At 46.0% G+C, this 22,507-nt stretch overlaps 1 protein-coding gene across 9 annotated transcripts in view; it reads left to right on the top strand.

Moving 5' to 3' along the window:
- Positions 1 to 2,262, top strand: part of ERBB4 (erb-b2 receptor tyrosine kinase 4) — a 986,993-nt gene extending 984,731 nt beyond the window's left edge. For 7 of the 9 annotated variants that reach the window (XM_005279678.5, XM_005279676.4, XM_005279680.5 and 4 more), the window contains one exon: positions 1,037 to 2,262. In XM_005279678.5, the coding sequence (XP_005279735.2) occupies positions 1,037 to 1,482 (446 nt within the window). In that variant the 3' untranslated portion in view covers positions 1,483 to 2,262. The remainder of the gene's footprint in view (positions 1 to 1,036) is intronic. The other 2 variants (XM_042859601.2, XM_065561083.1) reach the window with 1 other exon arrangement.
- Positions 2,263 to 22,507: the final 20,245 nt, after the last annotated feature.

Here is a 22,507-nt window from a genome sequence, read left to right as displayed (position 1 = left end):
CTTCTTGTTTACAATGTCACCTATTTTGGATCATTATCAAGCAGAACCTGTCATCAGTATGGTTGCATGTCCTCTGGAATGGTGGTTGAAGCACGAAGGGGCATATGAATGTTTAGCATATCTGGCACACAAATACCTTGCAATGCTGGCTACAAAAGTACTATGCAAATACCTGTTCTCACTTTCAGGTGACATTGTAAATAAGAAACAGGCAGCCTCATCTCTCGTCAATGTAAACAAACTTGTTTGTCTTAGTGACTGGCTGAACAAGAAGTAGGACTGAGTGGACTTGTAGGCTTTGAAGTTTTACATTGTTTTGTTTTTAAATGCAGTTATGTAACAAAAAAATCTGCATTTGTAAGTTGCACTTTCACTATAAAGAGATTTCACCACAGTACTTGTTTGAGATGAATTGAAAAAATACTATTTCTTTTGTTTATCATTTCTACAGTGAAAATATTTATAATCAAAAATAATAATATAAAGTGAGCACTGTACACTTTGTATTCTGTGTTGTAATTGAAATCAATATATCTGAAAATGTAGAAAAACATCCACAAATATTGAATACATTTCAATTGGTATTCTATTGTTTAACAGTGCGATTAAAACTGCAATTAATTGCTATTAATTTTTTTAATCTCGATTAATTTTTTTGAGTTAATTGCGTGAGGTAACTGCAATTAATCAACAATCCTTATTCCCAGCACTGCCACATACTCCCTGGTGACCTTGGACAAGTCACTTAATCTCTCTGTTTCCTGTCTCCTACCCTTTGTCCATGTTTAGGCACTAACCTCTTTTGGGCAGGGACTGTCTCCCATTATGAGTCTGTACAGTACCTGGTTCAATGTGGCCCAGATCTCATTTAGGGACTTGGCACTATTTGATAGTAGTGAAGTGAAGATAAGTAAAGAGTGCTGTAACCATTGGGAACCTTGGTCTCAAGTTTACATTCAAATGAGCTGCCAGTCAGAGATGCTTGCTGCTGTGTGGACACATTACCATGGGTTGACATACCTTCTATCTTTTTTAGATTACCTGAACCCAGTAGAGGAGAACCCATTTGTCTCCCGACGAAAGAACGGTGATCTTCAAGCTCTGGACAACCCTGAGTATCACAGCGCCCCAAACGGGCAGCCCAAAGCAGAGGACGAGTATGTGAACGAGCCGTTGTACCTCAGCACCTTTGCTAATACCTTGGAAAACGCGGAGTACCTGAAGAACAATGGGCTTCCTTTGCCAGAGAAATCCAAGAAGGCCTTCAACAACCCGGATTACTGGAATCACAGTCTGCCACCACGAAGCACCCTCCAGCACCCGGACTACCTGCAGGAGTACAGCACAAAATATTTTTACAAACAAAATGGACGGATCCGGCCCATCGTGGCAGAGAACCCTGAATACCTCTCTGAGTTCTCCCTGAAGCCTGGCACTGTGCTGCCCCCGCCACCCTACAGACATCGAAACACGGTGGTGTAGTGACATCAGTATTACACAAGTAGAGAGGCAACCCCTTCTAGCCGCCAGTCTCTCTTTCTTTCTTTCTCTCTCTCTCTCCCTCTCTGTCTCCCGTGAGCTTCCTCTTTTTGCCAGTTCACTCACTTTGATATTTCCAAGTAGAAGGACACCTTTGAGTCATTTGCTGATCAGGTTAGGAACCTGGAAGGAAAGAAAGAAAGACTAAATGAAGGAAGGAAAGAAGGCCAAAAGCTGGCATTTCTCACCTTTCACAGACCCTGAGGGTCAGAAGGTCAGACGAACCAGTGAATACCAGTAAAGGCCAGTGGCATGTTGGCTGCTGTCAAGTTAGTTCTCAGTGATTCAACTCAGATGCTGTAGGGGAAGTCACACAGTGTCTGTTTCTATCAGCAGGAACTGAGGAAAGCCTATTCAGCATTCCTGGAAATCGCAATGCAGTTTCCATTAAGGGGGGAAAAAGGACAATTTTTATATCACATGTGATAGCATAATAATTGAGATTGGAGAAGCCAGTTTCTTTCTCTAACACTTTCTATCCTGGCAACTGAAAACAGCTAACCCAACTTTTCATAACCATTCAGTTCTTCATCACAGCCATCAAAGAAATAACTAATAAATTAAAAAAGGAGGAGACTTTGTCTCTGGCCAGTCCCCTCTTCTTAGCCACTCCCACAGTTTAATCCCATTTCCTAACAGCAAAGACTTTCACTCAATGCTCCTGTGCATGACAGTGCAATTTTTTGGTATGTGTCACCATGACGACAAGTATTTTCAACACAAGAATCCCGTCAGGAAAGAAAGAAAACACAAAAAGCTGATATCCTCCATTGAAGCGAAAAGAGAGGCACAGAGCCTCACCTTCATGTTTTATACCTACTTAATACAAACAAAGTACCCATACAACTTCTCCTCTCTTTCTTTTTGCTCATCGATTAAAGTAGTTGGGGATGCAGTAGGCAACACTGAGGACAAGACAGAAGGAGGAGAGTTTAATAGGTTCAGGAAACCTGGTGGTGATCTTAGGGATGGCCCACTAAGGAGTTCTTTAAACTGGAAGAAAGACACTGGAGTGGATAAAACGCACATAGCAGTTCACTGGAAAGTTAGTTTGCACTTAAGCTATGATTTTATTTGTCCTCGCTCTGGACTGTTTTCTGGATTTTGAATGAAGCAATATGGAAGCGACCAGCAAAATAAAATAATTTTAAATTAAAAAGTGAAATTATATATAAAGGACGACTTGTGGAAATGCCAAAATGAAGCAAGTCACGTCTTTGGAACAGTATCCGCTGGTTCTGAAAGGCCAGTATATTGACTACTTCAGAGAATACAGTGAAGGAGTAACCAGTTCAAACGCTGCTGCACGAAGGAAAAGCAGAGCAAACAGTGAAGGGGATTTGGGGAGAAGAATGGCCAGGTCTGGCTTGGGGCCCAGCAAGGACTATAGTTTTCTAAAAGGAGGATTTCTCCATCACATAAGCTGGTACATACAAGGTTTTTAAAGTCAATATGTGCATGACACACACAGCTTTCAGTCAAAAATGTAACTAATGAGTCAATCTCCATGCACTTATTTCCCTTTTGTCAACTTCAGCTTTCACAGGACCTTTGGTTTATCCCCCCATGGCTAAAAATAGTTCCAGCCAGAGTTTTTGAATCATTTTAGCATCAAAATGGAACACCACATGAAGTGGAAGAGAAGAATGGGGATGGTGTCTTGCTTTCGATGCACTGTGTTTCTAGTTGTTTAGGCTTTTAAAGAAAAGATATCTATCTAATTAGACTCAAATTCTAGGAGGGACAACAATATTCCAATGTATGCACTTTAGTACTATTGAAATGAAGGCCCTTTGGATGAATCCAGCAACAGGGGTGAACAGTCTGGAAGCAATGCATATTTTCTCTTAAATCCTAACATTTTAATGGACAGCCACCATGAGCTTTGGCGAGCTCCCTGCCATAACCCTGTCAGGGAGATCTGACCTCTCAAATTGAAAGAGGCAGACTGGAGAGTAAGCCCCGACCCTCACCCTCAGTCTGCCATTTTAAGTTAATTTTAGGAGTGGATGTCATGCCGTGTTATACAAGCAGCCAGTGATTGCTTCATGAGGTGACATTACATAATTGCCTGACCCCTCCCCTCCCTATTCCCAGGGCCGCCATGCAATAATTACTTAATTGTCTGTGCCGTAGGCCTTGCTAGACAAAGTCAGCTCTGGGCTGGAAAGAGACCTTAGATTTCAAACCTGGGTTCTTAGTGTTGTACTTTTAAACAGAATTTGTGGCTGGTCCCTACAGTGTCCATCAAGATTTCAGGTCAAGGCTGGCTCAGCCAATGGGGCATTACTGAATTAGGTGCTTCAAGTCAATTTGAACCAGCGGAACTTAATTACCAGCTGCTGTGCACTTATTAAGCCCATAAACCTTGTATGTAGATAAATGGTTTATAAACAAGAACAAAAAGTCTTTGCTGCTATTAAAAGGAGGCCTAGTGGCCATGTGGCCATGTAATAAATCAGTTTGTTGTGGCAGAATGAAATGAACAGCTGACCATTAAAGCAGGATGGATGACCACAGAAGCGCCATGCATCTGAAAGAAGGTCTGTCTCTGTGGAGAGGTCTCATCTGCTCTTGATGCCTTCCCATAACTCCCAGTGAGGTTAATGGGAGATACAGGCAAGCATTAGGGGAAATTAGACCCCCTCAGACCTTCAGAAACATATGCCAGTGGGAACAATCAGAGTGCGTAATATTAAGCCTCTTGAAGTGAGAATGGACAAATAAAAACACTCATCCCAGAATTTTATCATGTTCCTTTTGTGACTCAGAGAAAGCTTAGAATATTAAGGAGGATGTGGGGGGCGGGAGGCTTGATCGCCGTCATTGAACACATGTAAGAGAAGAGTAACGTTCTAATGGAAATCTACGTATAGGTTGTGTATTTGTGTTTGGAGCAGTGCGCTAAAAGACTGACTGTGAGAGAAATGTGCACACCTTGAAAATATTGAAGGCAAATCGCTATAAGGATTTTAGAATCCATCTGCTAATGGAAGGTAGAACACCTGTTTGGGTTCTTTGATAATTCAGTAACATCAACATTAAAAACAAGCCCCGTTTAAAAAAATGAAGTGTAAATATGGTTGTTCTTTAACAGTTTAACTCTTTTGCCCAAAAGTGTTTTAAGACTTATTTATTTACTTTTTTAATTGTCGATTGTGGCTAAAATATACCAAGTCACATGGAAATACAGCGGCTCCTTGCAGGGAGCATGAAACCCAGAAGCAGGCTCACAATTATAGGCTGAGTAGTGTCAAATGTGTCTTTAAAAAAAACCAAACAGTTAATACAACCAATGTAAATGCAGCCTGTGAAATGCAAAGTAACAAATGACATCCATTTATGTATCCTGGGTTACTGGTTTGGGTTAGTCCTGTTGCCAAAAATTGTCTTTAACAATTCATTGCTCTGGGTACCATCAGAATTGACCTAAACATCTAGATTCTTTTTTTTTTTTTTTTTAACCTCAAGGGATGATTAACCTCGACCTACAAAGTCAATAGTATGTTTTGTTACATACAGGCCAAATGTTTTCAACAGAAAAATCTAGCTACCTTCTGATCCACCCGCCTGTAAAAGCCAAGCACTTCCCAAGAATGAAATAAATAAATCTGTCACTGCTAGGTTTAATTTTAATTATGGTAAGGGGAGGCCACAGATCATGACAGATGTTCTTTTTTTTTTTTAATTAAATCATTTTTTTCTTTGGAAAGCAGATGCTTTTCATCAAAAATTTCATTTAAACTCAGTTTTTCCATGAAAAACAAGTTTTGACTGAATTTTTTTTGATCACCTAGTCAAAACTCAAGTGCTATTCCTGTCCCTAAAGAACACAGTCCATTTTTAATGACTTTATAAGCATATTTTCCTATTTTGAAATGGTTCTTTGTCCCCTATTGCTGGAGCACAATGATTAATTTTTCAGGGGAAACAAACAGTGCATGTGCCAAGTATTGTCACAGGCAAACTGAATGAAAGATGAACACGCTGTTGGTTTTGTTTTGTTTTCAGTCTCTTTCCAAGCTTGGTGTTACATGTAACACTAGTAGATAAACAAATTTTAGACAAAAAAAAATGTGATTTTTTTTTTGATTGTGTGAAACACCATTGGACTAGACGTCAAGTCAACCGCATCCTTTTAATTATTTGGGAGGAATGGAATTTGACTAGATTGTAAATTGACAGCATCCCTTGTAACACATTCCTTTTAAATTGACAAATGCAAAAGATTCTTTAAATCAAGTTTTTTTTCTGGTCAGTGGAAATTACCTCATTAAGTTAGAAAACAGTGGAAATGACCAGAGCCTTAGGTCAAGAGACTCAGATCTACTGCATTGCTGCAAGGACTAACCTCAGACCAGAAACCTTCCTAATTGTGTTGAGAAACTCTGTGTTAACACTGCCAGATATTTTGCAGCTTTTAATTGACTGATGCCATCACCTGACTGCACAAGTTGCAGCCCGGTTAGCGTGTGCCGTTTATTTCTGTGGGTTGATGGACTATGGGGCGTGTCCGTCTTTGCTCCTCCCACAGCTTGTAGTGCTAAGGGGAATGCCTCCCAGACGACGCTGAAGATAATTCACGTTGTTTCAGTGGGGCAGAGTAGAATGGGACGCACACATAAGTGACCCGATCCTGCACACACTGAAGGCAACGGGAGCTGGCGTATGACCTACATGGGAAACCTTCCTTCGCTCAACAGTTTGCAGGAAAGTGAACACTCTGAGCCCGCATCTCAAGTGCCCTGCACCGTGTGTAATCACTTATAACTGTGCAAAGCAGGTAGGAGATACCTAACCTTTGGTGTAAGAGACTGGGGCAGGGACCTGAGGTTTAGTTACTCCAAGGCACCTTTGTACAATGGAGGCCTGACATCTCATTTGCACTAAGGCTCTTTTACATCACCGTGGCAGCATGCAGGGACTTTAAACGAAAGGATTCTTTATGCAGTGAGCAAGCTATAAAGGAGTCTTAGCGCCACTCTGAATCAGGTTGCCTCTATTCTGGGGCCATGACCCTTCCACAGTGTAGCAGCCTCAGGGTTGCTCTAACTTAAGCTTTGTTTCCCACCGTTCCTTATGTATGTGCCTTGGGACGCCAAGGCTATTTGCAGGGCATTCAGGACACCCCCTCTGATTTGCTCCAGGGGGCTGGGATGGTGTAGAGCTATTATGCCAGCTATGGACCAGGGGGTGATATTTGCCAGAGCGGTATTAAGGGGCCTTGATTAGCATTTTACACCCAGTCACGTTTTCCTGGTTGTAAATGCAAGGTGGGTGCAGAGGTGCTATAGCATAGTCAGTGATAGTGGCACCCACTTTAAGGCCCCTTTACACACTGATGTATAAGGGCCTTTGTATAAATGAGACACAGGCCCTTTGTTACCGGGATGCTGGTTGGCTTTTGAAGAGTTACTCCAGGTTGATGCTGTCGCCTTTATTTTTCACTCTGTAAACCCCTTTTTAAAAGGTAAGTTCTTCTTTCAGTCGCAATAACAACATGAAGCCTGTAAATTTAGTTGTATCAGTTTCCTGCTCCCTTTCGAATCTGCCACTTGTAATTCTCTCATTACCATTGACCTCCCACTGCTGCTAACATTTGTTGTAATGTAACCATATCTATTTGTTTTAGAAAGCTGGGCCTATGCAGTATTGAGAGGTGTGCTTTCTTTTATTTTCATGCTTCATAACGTGGGAGAGACTGGTGCAGTCTAATAGGGCAGCCTTTGCCTAGTGTTCCTTTTTTTAGCTGATTTTTTAAAATGTTTTTTTTCAGTGAGCTTTACGCAGATGGGTAGGAAAAGTTATTTGTTCAAGTACATTTTTAAAAACAGGACAAATGCACAGAAACAAAGTTGTAGGGCTGGAGGCACTAGCTTAGGCTGTCCAAATTAGTTTGTCGACAAACTTTTTTTTCCCCCCCCATGCCACTTCCTAGTTGGTATTGTAACACTGCGCCGCTTTTTTCAAAGATAAGGGCCAGAGTCAGACACCCTTACTCACAGGAAGTACCTTACTTCGTAGCATTAATGGCACTGGGATTACTCAAGTCATAAGGTATTATTATTTGTATAGCAGAACAAATCAATGATTGGTGTTGGGTATTGTGCATAGATTATGGGTCCCAATTCAGGAAAACATCCTGATCCAAGCACTCGCAGAAGTTCCATTGAAGTTGGTGGGATTACGCACATGCTTCCAGTTAAACTGGTTCCAGTCCCCCTTATCTTACAACTTTTAGTATATGACAAGAAGCAATAACAGATGGCTAGAGGGGGGAACAGTCAGATGATCGTGATTAGTGAAATAACAATGGTCGCAGCTGCCTAGTCATATCATTGGTGGTAGTCACAAGAGCGGTACAGCGGTACCCAAATCTGGTCCAAAACAATGAAGTGTCAGCTCCTCAGTGGAATTTAGGTGCTTAAGTCCTGTACTTGCTCTGACAAGAAAGCAATTTCATTCTGGTTGTTTCAGATGTGCATTGTTTGCAAATTCTTCCTTTCCAGTGGTGTGAGAGCCATGTTACCCTTTCAACCTTTGTGGGGCGGAAACACTGTATTTTCCATAGCACTCCGAAGACTCAACCATTTTGGGAAAACCACAGTAACAAACTGTGAATGGTATTTTATAAGTAAGTGTAGATATGTAAGCCGTTCTTTTGAAGTAAGGTACTATGAAATATGTAGCATAAACTGGTACTGCTGTTAAATGGGTCGATTACTAAACTGAGCAGCTGTGTAAAGGGTAACTAACTTTGAATGCACTAAAACAACCCGCCCTTTGAAGTTGATACAACTTAGATGGCCTGTGTATATGCTGGAAGCTGCCTTTTTATAGGTTGATTTTTGGAAGGGTTGGCTTGGAATATGTAGAGATGGGCCCCAAAATGATACAGCATATCTGAGTGGCCCCAGAAATTAGAGTTGATGAAAATATTTTCTAATGTTAATGAAAAAAAAATGTAGAAATTAAAAAAACAAAGCAATGTTCACAAATTCTTTTTTTACCCATTTTTCAGCCAAAGTGTAGAGCAGGTTGAAATATTACAAATTTTGAATATAGAACTGGGGGAAAAAAATCAGAAGAATTGCTATTTTCCCCATTTCAACCCGCTCTAATCCAAATATGGCTCTGAAATCCACTGCTTAGGCTCACCTCTATACATTCCTCCCTCTGAAAAGGCTCAAGGCTGTATGATAGGTAGACTTTCAAAAGTTTGGCTTCAATGGGCAAGGAATCAATGGATCAGATTCCAAGAAAGGTCACACCAGAGGAATTAGATGAGTCTACAAGAATAGATGCCCTATTCGCAGTGCAAGAAAATTGTTGAGTTCATTGTCCTTTCCCATCCCACTCCATCTTCTCATCAAAGCATTCTCTTGTAGAGTCAACATGGGGTGCTTAACTGGAGGTACCTGAAAAGGCAGAAATTTAGAGTGTTATATTTTTTAGCCAATTCCCTGTGTTCTTAAAGTGTAAAAATACAAACAAAAAGATCTCTGCCTTGTGAAGTACCTTCAAGGAAAAGAGAAGCAACACCATGTTGGAAGATGACCTCCTCATTCACATGACACGGTGCACTCAGAGTTAGCTACCTTTTGAAACAAACAAAAAAAAACTACTGTATGTTACTTTGAAAATGTGAATAGTATTTTTATAGCTTGTTAAAGACATGGCTAGTTGCATTTGTAAATAAGGATAATGTTGTTTTTATTTTCTTTTTGTGGACATCATTATTCAGAACATAATTGTCTTTAGGATTGATTTGTATATAAGTAATTTGCTGGTGATTTATTTCCTTTTTTAGCTTTTGTTGGAGATATCATTTTGACATTCTGTGTGACTCTGTGTTTAGCACTATTGTGGTATGTTCAGACTTTCTGCACTTGCTTACACAGTAACGTATGCCAATTGTGTGTGGCGTAATGTTACTTTAACCTTTTGTCTCATATTTCAGCTATGAAGGATTATGCACTGTTAAAATACATACTGACTTGGGTTAATATTAGCTATATATTTTAGTATTATTTCCCTTTGCCTTGATTTTTCATGTTGTTGTTTTTTTTTCCTTTGGAGGCTGGGGAGAAACCAGTGGCTCTTTTCTTTGTCTGATTAGGATCTTCTTTTCAGTGTACACTCTCCCAGATCCCTCCTCCTGGTGATAGCGCTTTTACCTGTTTGTTAAGACAAATGTAGATTGGGACCCGCTTAGCTCATCCCCCACTGATCATCCCAGCTGAACAATTTGAAAACTGTTCTGCATTTTTGTTACATGAATCTGTCAGAAATATATTTTTAATTTAATATAAATGAAATTCAATAAAATATGAAAGAAATGTTCCTTTGTGCGCCTCAGATTTTTCATTGATGGCTGCACGATTGCAGCAACTGAGTATGCCGGTCTTGGGATAACATAGGAAGAAGGGTAAATATACTGCAATGGTCCATTTATTTTTCCCCTTGGAAGATGGAAACAGAAATGCAAGATTGTGGCTTTCCCTGTGCAGTGGCACCAGCAGCCTTTGCACAACTGTCACTCCATTCCCCCAGTGCATTGGCTACTAGGGGAAGACATTTGCAACTAATCTGGACCACTAGAAGATTACTTTCTCTTAGAGTAAAGGAACAAACTGCATCAGCTACCCAGGAAAGGGTCCTATCCCCGAATAAACAGAGGGATGAATTTGTTACTAGTCCAGATGTAGAGAAGGGACTTGAATTGGGATCTCCCACATATCCTAGATAAATGCCCTAACCACTATGATGTACTGTCATTCTCCCTGGCCTAATTACTTCATAGATAATGAAAAGTCATTGAGCCAGGGAAAGCAAACAGTGATGATATGGGCGATCGGTCAGAGCACTCCCCTATGCGGTGGGAAACCCAACTTCAAGTCCCTGCCCCACTGAAAGTTATTTGTTAAAACTGGGAGAGCTTGAGAAAGGCCTGTAACAGAGTCCATCGACACATCGCCAGTGCTGTTGTCTGGGCTGGGGAGACCCAAGTGCAAATCTCTTCTCCACAGAGCAGGGAACTGGCCATCCAGTGGGGCTACCGCAAATGCTACGGCGTGGCTGGTAAGCCACATCTGAAATGACTTACAGGACCCTTCCCCCGCCCAGCACAAACATATGAGCTAAATTTGCTTATTACAATGAAACCAATCAGGCCTAAGAGAAAAATGACAGAAAACGATGAGCAGCAACACAATTGATAATGAAGAGGGGAAAAAAATCAGCCTTGAATGGCTAGCTAAGATCATCCCCGTGGGGCATGGAGAGAGGCTAAATTTTTTCCTACCTTCAAACTGCCAGTAATTTCCAGGAAATCTTCCCAGCTAGCTTAAAATCGTTGTCATAATTATCTCTACCTCATAGCATGCCACTGCTCTCATAGGGATTTCACCACTGCACTGTTGCCAACTCATGCAGTCAATGATTGTGAGACTCTCTCGCAGCTCTCAATTAAAAAAGTGAGTTTCTAGCCATCATAGTTGCAGAAAAAAAGCCTGAAAATACGACCCAAGTGCTCAAAGGTCTATTGGGGAAAAAAGTATTTTCTAAAAAAAATCTCAGTCTTTCTGTGAGGCCTGATTTAATGATATTTGAAAATCTGGGGTTGCCAATACTGCCCATTGCCACAGCAGTCATCTCGTCATATGGCACATTGTTGGGGAGACAGCATAGTCAGACCTTACAATTATGTAACAGTATTAAGCAGCCAGGTCTTGACCATGCCCAGCGCATTACCTGAAACACACGCTTCTATATCAACCGCAGTATACACAGGCACAACAACACACTGTGACACTTCCCAACACCTGTCATCTGCGCCAATTATACAGTCTGTCTGGTGGCCAGGATATTCAATGAAGAGTTTGTAAATTGAATTAAACTGGCTTCTCTGGCTGAGCTAGGAGGTGCTTGTAGGATTTTATTCCACTGTGTGTTTTTAAATTTACATTTCAAGCCCCTTTTCCAGCTGTTTTTACAGCTCTGTTAGCTAACGGGGTAGGGAATCTCTTGAGTCAGAGCCAAAAGTGCTATGTCGAGATTCTGTAACTGCTGTCTACTGATAGATAATTAATAACCATAGTATGTGAGTTGCTACTGCATTGGACACAGGCAGACCCTGAATGGGGGAGAGGTTTGCTTTGTGCCTGGGCTGGACAGTTTGCAGGATACTGAGAACCATCAGGCCTATATGACCTAGTGCTTCAGTAGAGAGTGAAAATTATTGCCAGCTGATGACCATTTTGGTTGAGATGTTCAAAGGAGACAAATCAATAAAAGTTAAGTCGCACCAGTTATGTAGAAAAACCAAGGCTGAGATTTTTCTCTATCAAATGAGTCGCTCTCAGCCTTGTACCTGGTGGACAGGTGTCCATGTCACAAATATCATCATCATTAACTAGAAGCTGCCAAAATCAAGGACTAAATTGATATAGGACCTGAAATACCTACTCCTCTGGAAAGGCGAGTTCTCTAGAAGAAGACAGGTCTATTCCCAGCGAGACGGGGGAAGCCTATGCTACACCTGTTTTGTGAAGAAAGGGTGACCTTCCAGCACTTTGGTGGGCACTGCCCACCAACCCTAGGATTTGAGTAGCCCAGCAGTAGCACTACATTCACCTAAAATATTTAAGAAGTTTAAATCTTACACAAAGGAGGGCAGAGCCTTGAAGCGTGATAAATACAATAAGGCATAATCCTGCCCTCACACTGGTGTGAAGTCAGTATAACTCCATTAACCTCAATGGATTTACTCCACATTTACATTCACCTAGATCAGAGCAGTGTTGGGTTAACAGTCTGCACTGGATATAGACAGTTTACCACTGGGCTTGCTCTATATATTTCAGTATGTGTTTCCTCTAGTCTGGATTCACACTCCAGGCTTCAAGGCCCACTCTCCTTTCCATGCACGGTAACTGCTGTTAATGTTAACAGGAGTTAATGTAAACATGGAAGGGAAAAAAAGACCCATCCATGTGTGAAGGCTGACAAGTTGTCTGAACAGGCCCTCCCTGAAGGTTAATATTATCATTTTGTTAGCTAAATGGTCACCATACCACATAGCCTTCTGAGACGCCTATGATGGAGCATTCCTCCCTGATTCACGATCAGCTTTTCAGTTCAAATTACAGAAATCAAAAAGAAATGTAGAACTGAAGTTATAAACTCCAGGATATTATCTGCAAGCAATGTCCCATATCCAACTCTCCCTTCAAAGTCCTTTTCACCCCAGAGACACCCCATTGAGACATAATCTGGGATCTGCACACACTGCATGCAAGAGGCATAAGGAAAAGTCTCTCCCAGTCAAAAATTTCCAGCATAAAATTGTAAGCAGAGCAGGTGCACTTTATTAATTTTCTTTCTCCCTCCAAAAATCTTTCCAAACTGCACAATTAACAATGGGGAACAAAGGCACTAGGTAACCAGCTGAAGCTGCAAAACAGAAAGATTGTCAACCAGATAGCAATTTGAAAGCTATAAGCGGAATTATTCACCACATGATAGCAATCTGAGGGCTATAAACCAAATGGTGCACAGGAGACATATGAATACTGACATACCTCCACTTGCAAATTACCTGCATGTATTTAAAAAGGAAACACCCATATTTCCTGTTTCCTCATCCTGCTTTCTCTAAAGAATGTGTGCACATTTCTCCTGGGAGAGGTTACATGCAGTGGCATGATGTGATACAAAAGACCTGTGAACAGAAATCAGACACTTGGCGGCAGGGATATCTAGAAGTTAGAAAAGGGGAAGCTAAGCGAGCTGGCTTCTTATCCAAACTAAACAGCACAATTCCCCACAGTTATTGATTCTCCTTGGGCGAATCATATGTCAACTTCCCTCTGCTTCGGTTTTGCTAGCTATCAAACTGGGGTGATCATAAGTATCGTAAATTACTTTGAGCGCCTCCAGTGAAAGGAGCTCTACAAATGCAAAGCACTTGTTTTCTCCACTTGCTAGTTAAACTCAAGACTACACCAAACGTCATGGACTCTGAAAGGCAGCCCATAGGAGTGAAATGTTATTGAGAAGTTGAAACACTTCAGATTAAAAATCAATCCTCCATTTATAGCACCAAGAAATCAGCAGTATTGGGAACATTTGCTCCCGATTTACATCAGTGAGAAGCAGCAGTAAGTCCATTGATGTCCGTGTTGAACATAATTATAACTACGATCAGACAACTGGGGGAGGTTTTGTGTATGGTGTTGGAGTGTGTGGTCACAATGCACAACACATTATTGGAGGCACTCAGACACTGAGATGAGGAGTGCAATATAAGAATCTTTATAGAAAGTGCGAACATTGAGCCACTGGGCTGCGTTTTTGTACAGCTAATAGCCTGGGGTTTGTTTCTTGGTTGACTCTTGTTAAATTGTAACGTAGTCAATGAACTGTACCTGAATAATAAATAAATACCTAGTTCTCATATAGCTCTTTTCCGCAATAGATCTCAGCACGTGTTACAAAAGCATGTCAAGTATGACTATCCCGATTTAAGTACATTTGATTACCAGGTCAGAATGCAGGCAGAGGTTTCCGCCCAGTGCCTCTTGAAGACAATGGGAGTTTTTCGCTTGACTTCAATGGGTGTTGGCCTGGGCCCAGATTGAGATCTCTTGTTTTTCACCCTCAAGTTTATTCCTAATATTGCCTCAGACATTACATCTGCTCAGTGTTTATTGGCGGGCTGAGTGTCGTTCATTCAAACAAGACGTTTCCCTTGAAGCGTTCAGTTTGCCTTTTCCCCGAGTGCTGGCTGGTTGGTCGTTCCAGGCTGTTATCCTGTTGTGAAGTATTCCGTGGCCACGCTCCAGATTACTCTGCTTCTGACAGTTCATTCTGGCTGTAATTTCCCTTGGCCATCTGGCTGTGCTGTTCACCACAATTAACCATAGCATGAAAGGCAGTGTTAGGAGAAGGGGAACCAGCATTTTTGTCTTTCTTGGACTAAGAGTAGGTTCAATTTGTTTTCTTTCCTCAGGGCCTAGCCCAACACTCCTGTGTGAAGCCTGAGTAAATGGTCTCTGCCTGTAGGATCTCTGCATTTGTCCAAAGGGATGGACGTGCATGTCCCAGGATACAGGACATCAGCACACTCAGTAGTATAACACTTAGATCAGGGGCGGGCAAACTTTTTGGCCAGAGGGCCACATCAGGGTTCCGAAACTGTATGGAGGGCCTGGTAGGGAAGGCTATGCCTCCCCAAACAGCCTGGCCCCTGCCATCTATCCGCCCCCGACTGTCCCCCTCAGAATCCCCAACCCATCCAACCTCCCCCCTGCCCCCCACTGCTCCTTGTTCCCTGACTGCCCCCTCCCAGAACCCCCTGCTCCTAACCTCCCCCTGCTTCCTATAGTCCATTAGGGATTTTGCTGTCAAGCATTCAATTATAGGGGCTCAGTGCTAAACAAGCTCCACAGACGAAGCCAATTGCAGTACACAACAAGTGGTACTGGGCCTGCAACACCCATGAATTATGCCACATATTTTTGAGCACCCTATTAGCTCACCATCGACACCTATGCCGACACCTGTTTTATAGATCGGTCCTGTCATAGCCAGGTACTACACAGACTGACTACAGTGGCCATTGAATCGGGGCCTACAACAGGCGAGGAAGTTTCGTGCAGAACCTGATCAGGCACAAGCTTCTAAATACCAGTGCTCAGAGCCATGTGTCTTCAGTCCAAATAGCCCTCTCACCGGGTGTGTGCCACAGCACCAAGCAGAGCTCCTAATCTACCTCGGCCAGCAGTTGTTCCTGCTACAATCCAATGCTGGGGGGGGTGAAAAGATGCCAGAAAGCAATGGATGGGGAATTAAACTACAAAAACCCCACCTCCTTAAAATTCATCCTAGAAGTAAGTCTAGCTATGGAGGTTATAAATGACCGTTTATTAGCTCTGATCCAGTGACATTTTAGCAGTCGGCGAGCTGGATGTAACAGTATTTTGTAGGACTATTTGCAAGCATTATACTTGCACAAAAGGAATGTACTTGCATGGAGGGCCTTAAGTAAACCAGTTGACCTCTCTGCTGTTTTCCCAGCGATACAGTGAAAGACAGAGAGTGTGTGTGTATAATAACCAGGCAGTCTGAAGGCATCACAGCTGTAATTCTCACACGTGTCCAAATTGTCATTCTGTATGGAATATAAATGTGTGCTCCCATGGTAGCCATCATTATGGGCTAATTCAGAGACTGTATATGGTGAAGAATTGTATAATAAAAATATTGACACACTAGTTCGCGGGGGGCGGGGTTGAGGGGATAGGATAGACAGCAGCATTGATTGGCTGATTGTGCAGGACTCTTTGCAGGTTTTAGCAATGAAGCTGCAGCATTTCCAGTGCCAGGTCACTGCAGTTGACCATAGATTGTTAGGCGAATGGGGATCAAAATTAATACCTGTGTTATGGTAGCACCTAGAGGTCCCCACTGAGATCAGTCCCACTGTGCTAGGTGTGGCCCAGACGCAGCGAAAGCCAGGCCTGAAATCCTTACAATCTAAGGCAGTGGGTCTCAAACTTTTTTACCTCTTTCCCACAGCAAGCCTATGAGTGCGACCCACCTAATAAATTAAACATATTTTTAATATATGTATATTTATAATATAATATAATAATAATTAATAATATATATTTAACACCATTATAACTGCTGGAGGCAAAGCGGAGTTTGGGGTGGAGGTTGACAGCTCGCAAACCCCCCCCCCATGTAATAACCTCATGACTCCCTGAGGGGTCTCGACCCCCAGTTTGAGAACCCCGGATCTAACTGATTGAGGGGCAATAAAGGCCAAGAGCTAGAGCTACAAAGAGACTTGGGTGCCTGACTACCTTTTTAGACACCTAAGTTCAACATTTTGTGCCCCTGACATCCTCAAAACTACAGCTCAACTGCCATCTAACCCAGCAGGTCCCTAAATCTCCTAGGCAAAAAGCCTCAGCCCTGACACTGCCTCACAGCTCACAGGCAGTGCTAAGCCCTAGCTCATGCCTAAAAGCAGCAGGCTTCTCAAACTAGGCCTTCCCCATCTATCGCCCCTAAGAGTTAGGTATTGCAGTGCCTAATCCCACTGGTATATCTAGCCTGAAGAGACTTGCCCAAGGTCAAACAGGAAGGAAGTGGCAAAGATGGGACTAGAGCCCAAGACTCCTGAACCCCAGTCCAGTGTTCTATCCATCGGCCCACACTGTCTTTTTATAGTTGGGGGTGGGGGTCGAGGAGTAGCATGGGGTGAAGACTCAGTAAGAGAGATAAAGGAAGGAAGACAGACTCGGGGGGGCCAAAGAAAAGAGTAGGGTAAAAGGAAAGTAAATGACTAACCCCCAGCCCTTGAGGTAGGGCCCAAAGTAAGTTTAAGCCGTGTCCTTCGTGCCATGTCAGAACTAACTAGTATTGATCAGTGCCCCATGATGCTTGAGGCACGTCTTCAAAACACGCCACAGGCAAACAAAACAATTGTTTCCTGGAGCTGTTGTCTAAGAGAGCATAGAAATCTCACCCCTCACGCGTCACCAGCAGCTCATCTTTCTGGTCACCTGGACTATGCCCTGCCATTTATGTTAAACAAATAACAAGAATGTGCCATTGCCAGCTGTGTAGCCATCTCTCTCTGCATGCCAGGACATTACTTAGTGCCTTCCTCTGCAGGAAAAGACGGTTACTCACCGTTGTAACTGTTGTTCTTCGAGATGTGTTGCTCATATCCATTCCATTAGGTGTGTGCGCGCCGCGTGCACGATCGTCGGAAGATTTTTACCCTAGCAACACCGGCGGGTCGGCTGTGGAGCCCCCTAGAGTGGCGCCTTCATGGCGCTGAATATATACCCCAGCCGACCCGGCGCCCCCTCAGTTCCTTCTTGCCGGCTACTCCGACAGTGGGGACGGGGGGCGGGTTTGGAATGGATATGAGCAACACATCTCGAAGAACAACAGTTACAACGGTGAGTAACCGTCTTTTCTTCTTCGAGTGCTTGCTCATATCCATTCCATTAGGTGACTCCCAAGCCCAACTTAGGTGGTGGGGTCGGAGTGAGACATTGCTGTGTGCAAAACCGCTGATCCGAAGGCAGCATCGTCCCTGGACTGCTGCACTAGTGCATAGTGAGCTGTAAACGTGTGGACTGATGACCAAACCGCCGCTCTACAGATGTCCTGGATCGGAACTTGCGCCAGGAAAGCAGTCGAGGAAGCTTGGGCCCTCGTGGAGTGAGCAGTGAGGTGCGGTGCTGAGACACCTGCCAGGTCATAGCAAGTCCGGATGCAAGACGTAATCCAGGAGGATAGGCGTTGTGAGGAGACCGGTGAGCCTTTCATTCGGTCGGCCACTGCAACGAAGAGTTGCGTCGTCTTTCTAAAGTGCCTTGTGCGGTCAATATAGAAGGCCAGGGCCCTGCGTACGTCCAGAGAATGGAAACGTTGATCCTGGCGAGTAGCATGTGGTTTAGGATGAAAGACCGGGAGAAATATATCCTGGTTGATATGAAAAGGAGAAACCACCTTAGGGAGAAAGGCAGGATGTGGACGAAGCTGCACTTTATCCTTATGGAAAACCGTGTAAGGGGGCTCGGATGTAAGCGCCCTGAGTTCAGAAACGCGCCTTGCTGAGGTGATGGCTACGAGGAAGGCTGTCTTCCAGGATAGGTACAGAAGTGAACAGGTGGCCAGTGGCTCGAATGGAGGACCTGTGAGCTTGGAGAGAACCAGGTTGAGGTCCCACGTCTGAACGGGCTGACGTTGTTGTGGGTACGTCCGGTCTAAGCCCTTGAGGAATCTAACGACCATCGGGTTAGAGAATACCGAGGATGCGAGTTCCCCTGGGTGAAAGGCCGATATAGCGGCCAGGTGAACTCTAATTGAAGATATCGCCAACCCTTGCTGTTTTAGGGAGAGGAGATATTCCAAAATGAGAGGAATAGGTGCCTGCAACGGGGACGTGGCTCGTTGTTCGCACCAACAGGAGAACCGCTTCCACTTGGCCAAGTATGTGGTCCGTGTTGAGGGCTTCCTACTGCTCAGCAGAATCTGTTGGACAGAGTGCGAGCACTGCTGCTCTGCCTGGGTGAACCATGGAGCAGCCACGCCGTGAGGTGGAGTGATTGCAGGTCGGGGTGACGCAGGCGGCCGTGGTCCTGAGAAATGAGGTCCGGGCATAATGGAAGCGGGATCGGTGTCTGAACCGAGAGCTCCAACAGCGTGGTGTACCAATGTTGTCTCGGCCACGCTGGGGCGATCAGAATCACCTGTGCCTGGTCTCTGCGCAATTTGAGCAGTACCTTGTGGACCAGAGGAAACGGAGGGAAGGCATAAAACAGGTGGTCCTTCCAGGGAAGGAGAAACGCGTCCGAGAGGGAGCCCGGAGCTCGACCTTGCAGGGAGCAGAACACGTGGCACTTCCTGTTGTCTCGAGATGCAAACAGGTCTATCTGGGGAAACCCCCACTTCTGGAAAACGGAATGTATGATGTCCGGACGGATAGACCACTCGTGTGTTTGAAAGGACCTGCTGAGTCGGTCCGCCAGAGTGTTCTGGACTCCAGGGAGGAACGATGCCGTGAGATGGATTGAGTGGGCGATGCAGAAGTCCCACAGGCGAATGGCCTCTTGGCATAGCATTGACGAACGTGCTCCTCCTTGCTTGTTGATGTAAAACATGGCGGTGGTGTTGTCGATGAGAACTAACACACAGCGGCCACGTAGGAGATTGAGAAATGCCTGGCACGCCAGGCGCACCGCCATCAGTTCCCGAACATTGATGTGCAGGGCTATCTGGGGTGCAGTCCACAGGCCCTGGGTATGGTGTTCGTTGAGATGGGCGCCCCAACCCAGGGATGAAGCGTCTGTGACCAGGTGCAGAGAGGGTTGTGGGGCGTGAAACGGCATCCCCTCGCAAACCACCTTGTGGTCTAGCCACCATGTGAGGGAGGTCAGGACCGAGTTCGGGACCGTGACCACCATGTTCAGGCTGTCCCGATGTGGGCGGTATCTTGATGACACCCAGGTCTGGAGTGGGCGAAGCCGAAGTCTGGCATGCCTGGTTACGTACGTGCAGGAAGCCATGTGACCCAGCAGGGTGAGGCACGACCTCACCGTGGTAGTTGGGAAGGCCTTGAGTCCTTGAATGAGGCTCGTGATGGTGCAAAAGCGATTGTCTGGCAGGATGGCTTGTGCACGTCTGGAGTCTAGAACCGCGCCGATGAATTCTATTCTCTGGGTAGGTTCTAGAGTGGATTTGTCCTTGTTGAGTAGGATACCCAACTTGTTGAATGTGTGCACTATTATGTGGACGTGATCTCGAACTTGTTCTTTGGTGCGACCGCGTACCAGCCAGTCGTCTAGGTACGGGAACACCTGTATCCCTTGCCGACGAAGGTACGCTGCCACGACAGCCATACATTTCGTGAACACCCTTGGGGCCGAGGATAGGCCGAAGGGAAGGACTGCAAATTGGTAGTGCACCTTGCTTACCACGAACCGCAGGAAGCGTCTGTGAGGCGGGTAAATTGCTATGTGAAAGTATGCATCTTTCATGTCGAGGGCGGCGAACCAGTCTCCAGGATCGAGGGAAGGGATAATGGCCCCCAAAGAGACCATGCGGAACTTCAACTTTACTACGAATTTGTTGAGTCCGCGCAAGTCCAAGATGGGTCGCAGACCTCCTTTGGACTTGGGAATGAGGAAGTAACGGGAATAGAATCCCCTGCCCCTTAACTCCACTGGAACCTCCTCTATGGCCCCCATAGCAAGGAGCGTGGAAACTTCCTGTATAAGAAGTTGCTCGTGAGAAGGGTCCCTGAAGAGGGACGGGGAAGGGGGGGAGGAGAGGGGGATTGAAGAAAACTGGATAGCATATCCCCTGTCCACCGTGCGAAGGACCCAACGGTCCGAAGTTATAAGGGACCAGGTCCGGTGGAAATGGGAAAGGCGATCCCGAAAGGATGGGGCTGGATCCTGTGGTATGACTGGGGCGCCGTCCTCGACCGCACCTTCAAAAGTTCTGCCTGGGGCCTGAAGGTGGTCTAGGTGGCCCCTGGTTCTGACCAGGTTGAGGGCCGGTCCACCTTCTTCTACCACCTCGCCCTCGCCTCCGGGTCGAGTCCTGTCTCTGACGAGGCGGGGGGGGGGGTAGAAGCGCTGAGGCTGCGGTCTAAATGGCCTGCGCTGAGGGCCCACAACATGCATCCCCAAGGAACGCATGATCATCCTGGAGTCCTTGAGGCTCTGCAGGCGAGAGTCCGTCTTTTCGGAAAACAGCCCTTGTCCTTCGAAGGGCAGATCCTGCAGGGTTTGCTGCAGTTCCTGAGGCAGACCCGAAACCTGGAGCCAGGAGATCCTCCGCATAGCGATACCTGAGGCCAGGGTTCTCGCAGCAGAGTCCGCTATGTCTAAGGAGGCCTGTAAGGAGGTCCGAGCCACCTTCTTACCCTCCTCCACCAGGGCTCCAAACTCCTCCCTGGACTCTTGGGGAACCAACTCCTTGAACTTCCCCATAGAGTTCCAGGAGTTAAAGCTATAGCGGCTCAAGAGCGCCTGTTGATTAGCCGCTCTAAGTTGCAACCCTCCGGCTGAGTAAACTTTACGGCCGAATAAATCGAGGCGCTTAGCCTCCTTCGATTTGGGCGCTGCGGCCTGCTGACCGTGGCGCTCCCTTGCGTTCACTGATGCCACCACCAGTGAACACGGCTGGGGGTGGGTATACAAGTACCCGTAGTCTTTAGACGGAACAAAGTATTTCCTTTCCACCCCTCTCGCTGTGGGTGGGATAGAGGCAGGAGTCTGCCATATCGTAGATACATTGGCTTGTATCATGCGGATCAGGGGTAACGCCACCCTCGATGGGGCATCCGCTCCGAGGATATTCACGATGGGGTCGTGCACCTCCACTATCTCCTCCGCCTGCAGGTCCATATTACGGGCCATCCGACGCAGAAGATCTTGGTGAGCCCGAAGATCTATTGGAGGTGGACCTGTGCACGATGTGCCCGCCACTGCCTCATCCGGAGAGGAAGAGGAAGATGCCTCCGGTGGGACAGGATCCAAGGGAGGGTCCTGGGCTCCCTGCTCCTGGGCCGGAGCATCACCTGCGCTTGAGTCCAGGGCGTCAGGTGGTACAGACACGGAAGCCTCCATGCCCCCTGGCGGAGGCCGAGAGATGGTGGACTCCGGGGCCCTTCTAACAGAGTGACCGGAGCGAGAGGTCGAAGCAACTGGAGCCCCTTGCGCCTGATGGTACGCCCACGGGGTCCAAAACGACCAGTGAGAAGGGCCATGAGAATGGTCCTCTGTTATGTTCTGCCAATGGCCCAAGCCCTGTTCCTCGGCTTGCCCTTGAGGGGGGTATGCCGATCTCGAGAGGTCCTCCGAGGAGCGAGACCCCGATCTCGATGGCCATGGCGGTGCCGAGAGCGTCGAGACGATTCCCGTGGGCTGCGGTGCCGCACGGTGCCGGTCCGGAGATGATCTATCTCTGTGCGGTGCCGGCGATCGGTGCCGGGACCGCGACCGGTGCCGATGACCTCGTCGGTACCGGGAGTCGGATCTGGACCTCGACGAGGACCTGGAGTATGCCCGGTACCGGGAGCGGCCTCTCGACGTCGAGCGGCGACCGTAGCGGTGCCGAGAACTACGTCTCGACGTTGATCGGTGCCGACGATCATAGCGGTGCCGAGACGTAGAGCGGTGCCGCGAAGAAGATCTTGGCCGCGAGTACGACCGGTGCCGAGGTGATATTCGGTGCCGGGACTGCGAGCGGCGTGGGGACCTGCTTCGGGACCTGGATCGGTGCCGAGGTTCCAGCCCTTGCGATGGAGGGCGCATCAAGGCAGGTTTCCCCCTCGACTGGACCGGGCGAGGCAACGGTGCCGTCGGTGCCGGTGGTTGAGGCGGTGCCGGCTCCGTGAGAGCTATTAAGTCTCTCGCCGCCGCGAAGGTCT

The sequence above is a fragment of the Chrysemys picta genome, chromosome 11 (assembly GCF_011386835.1).
Source record: "Chrysemys picta bellii isolate R12L10 chromosome 11, ASM1138683v2, whole genome shotgun sequence".
Classification (NCBI taxonomy): domain Eukaryota; kingdom Metazoa; phylum Chordata; order Testudines; family Emydidae; genus Chrysemys; species Chrysemys picta.
Note: the sequence above shows the minus strand (reverse complement) of the source record. Positions and strands in the feature narration are given on the sequence as shown.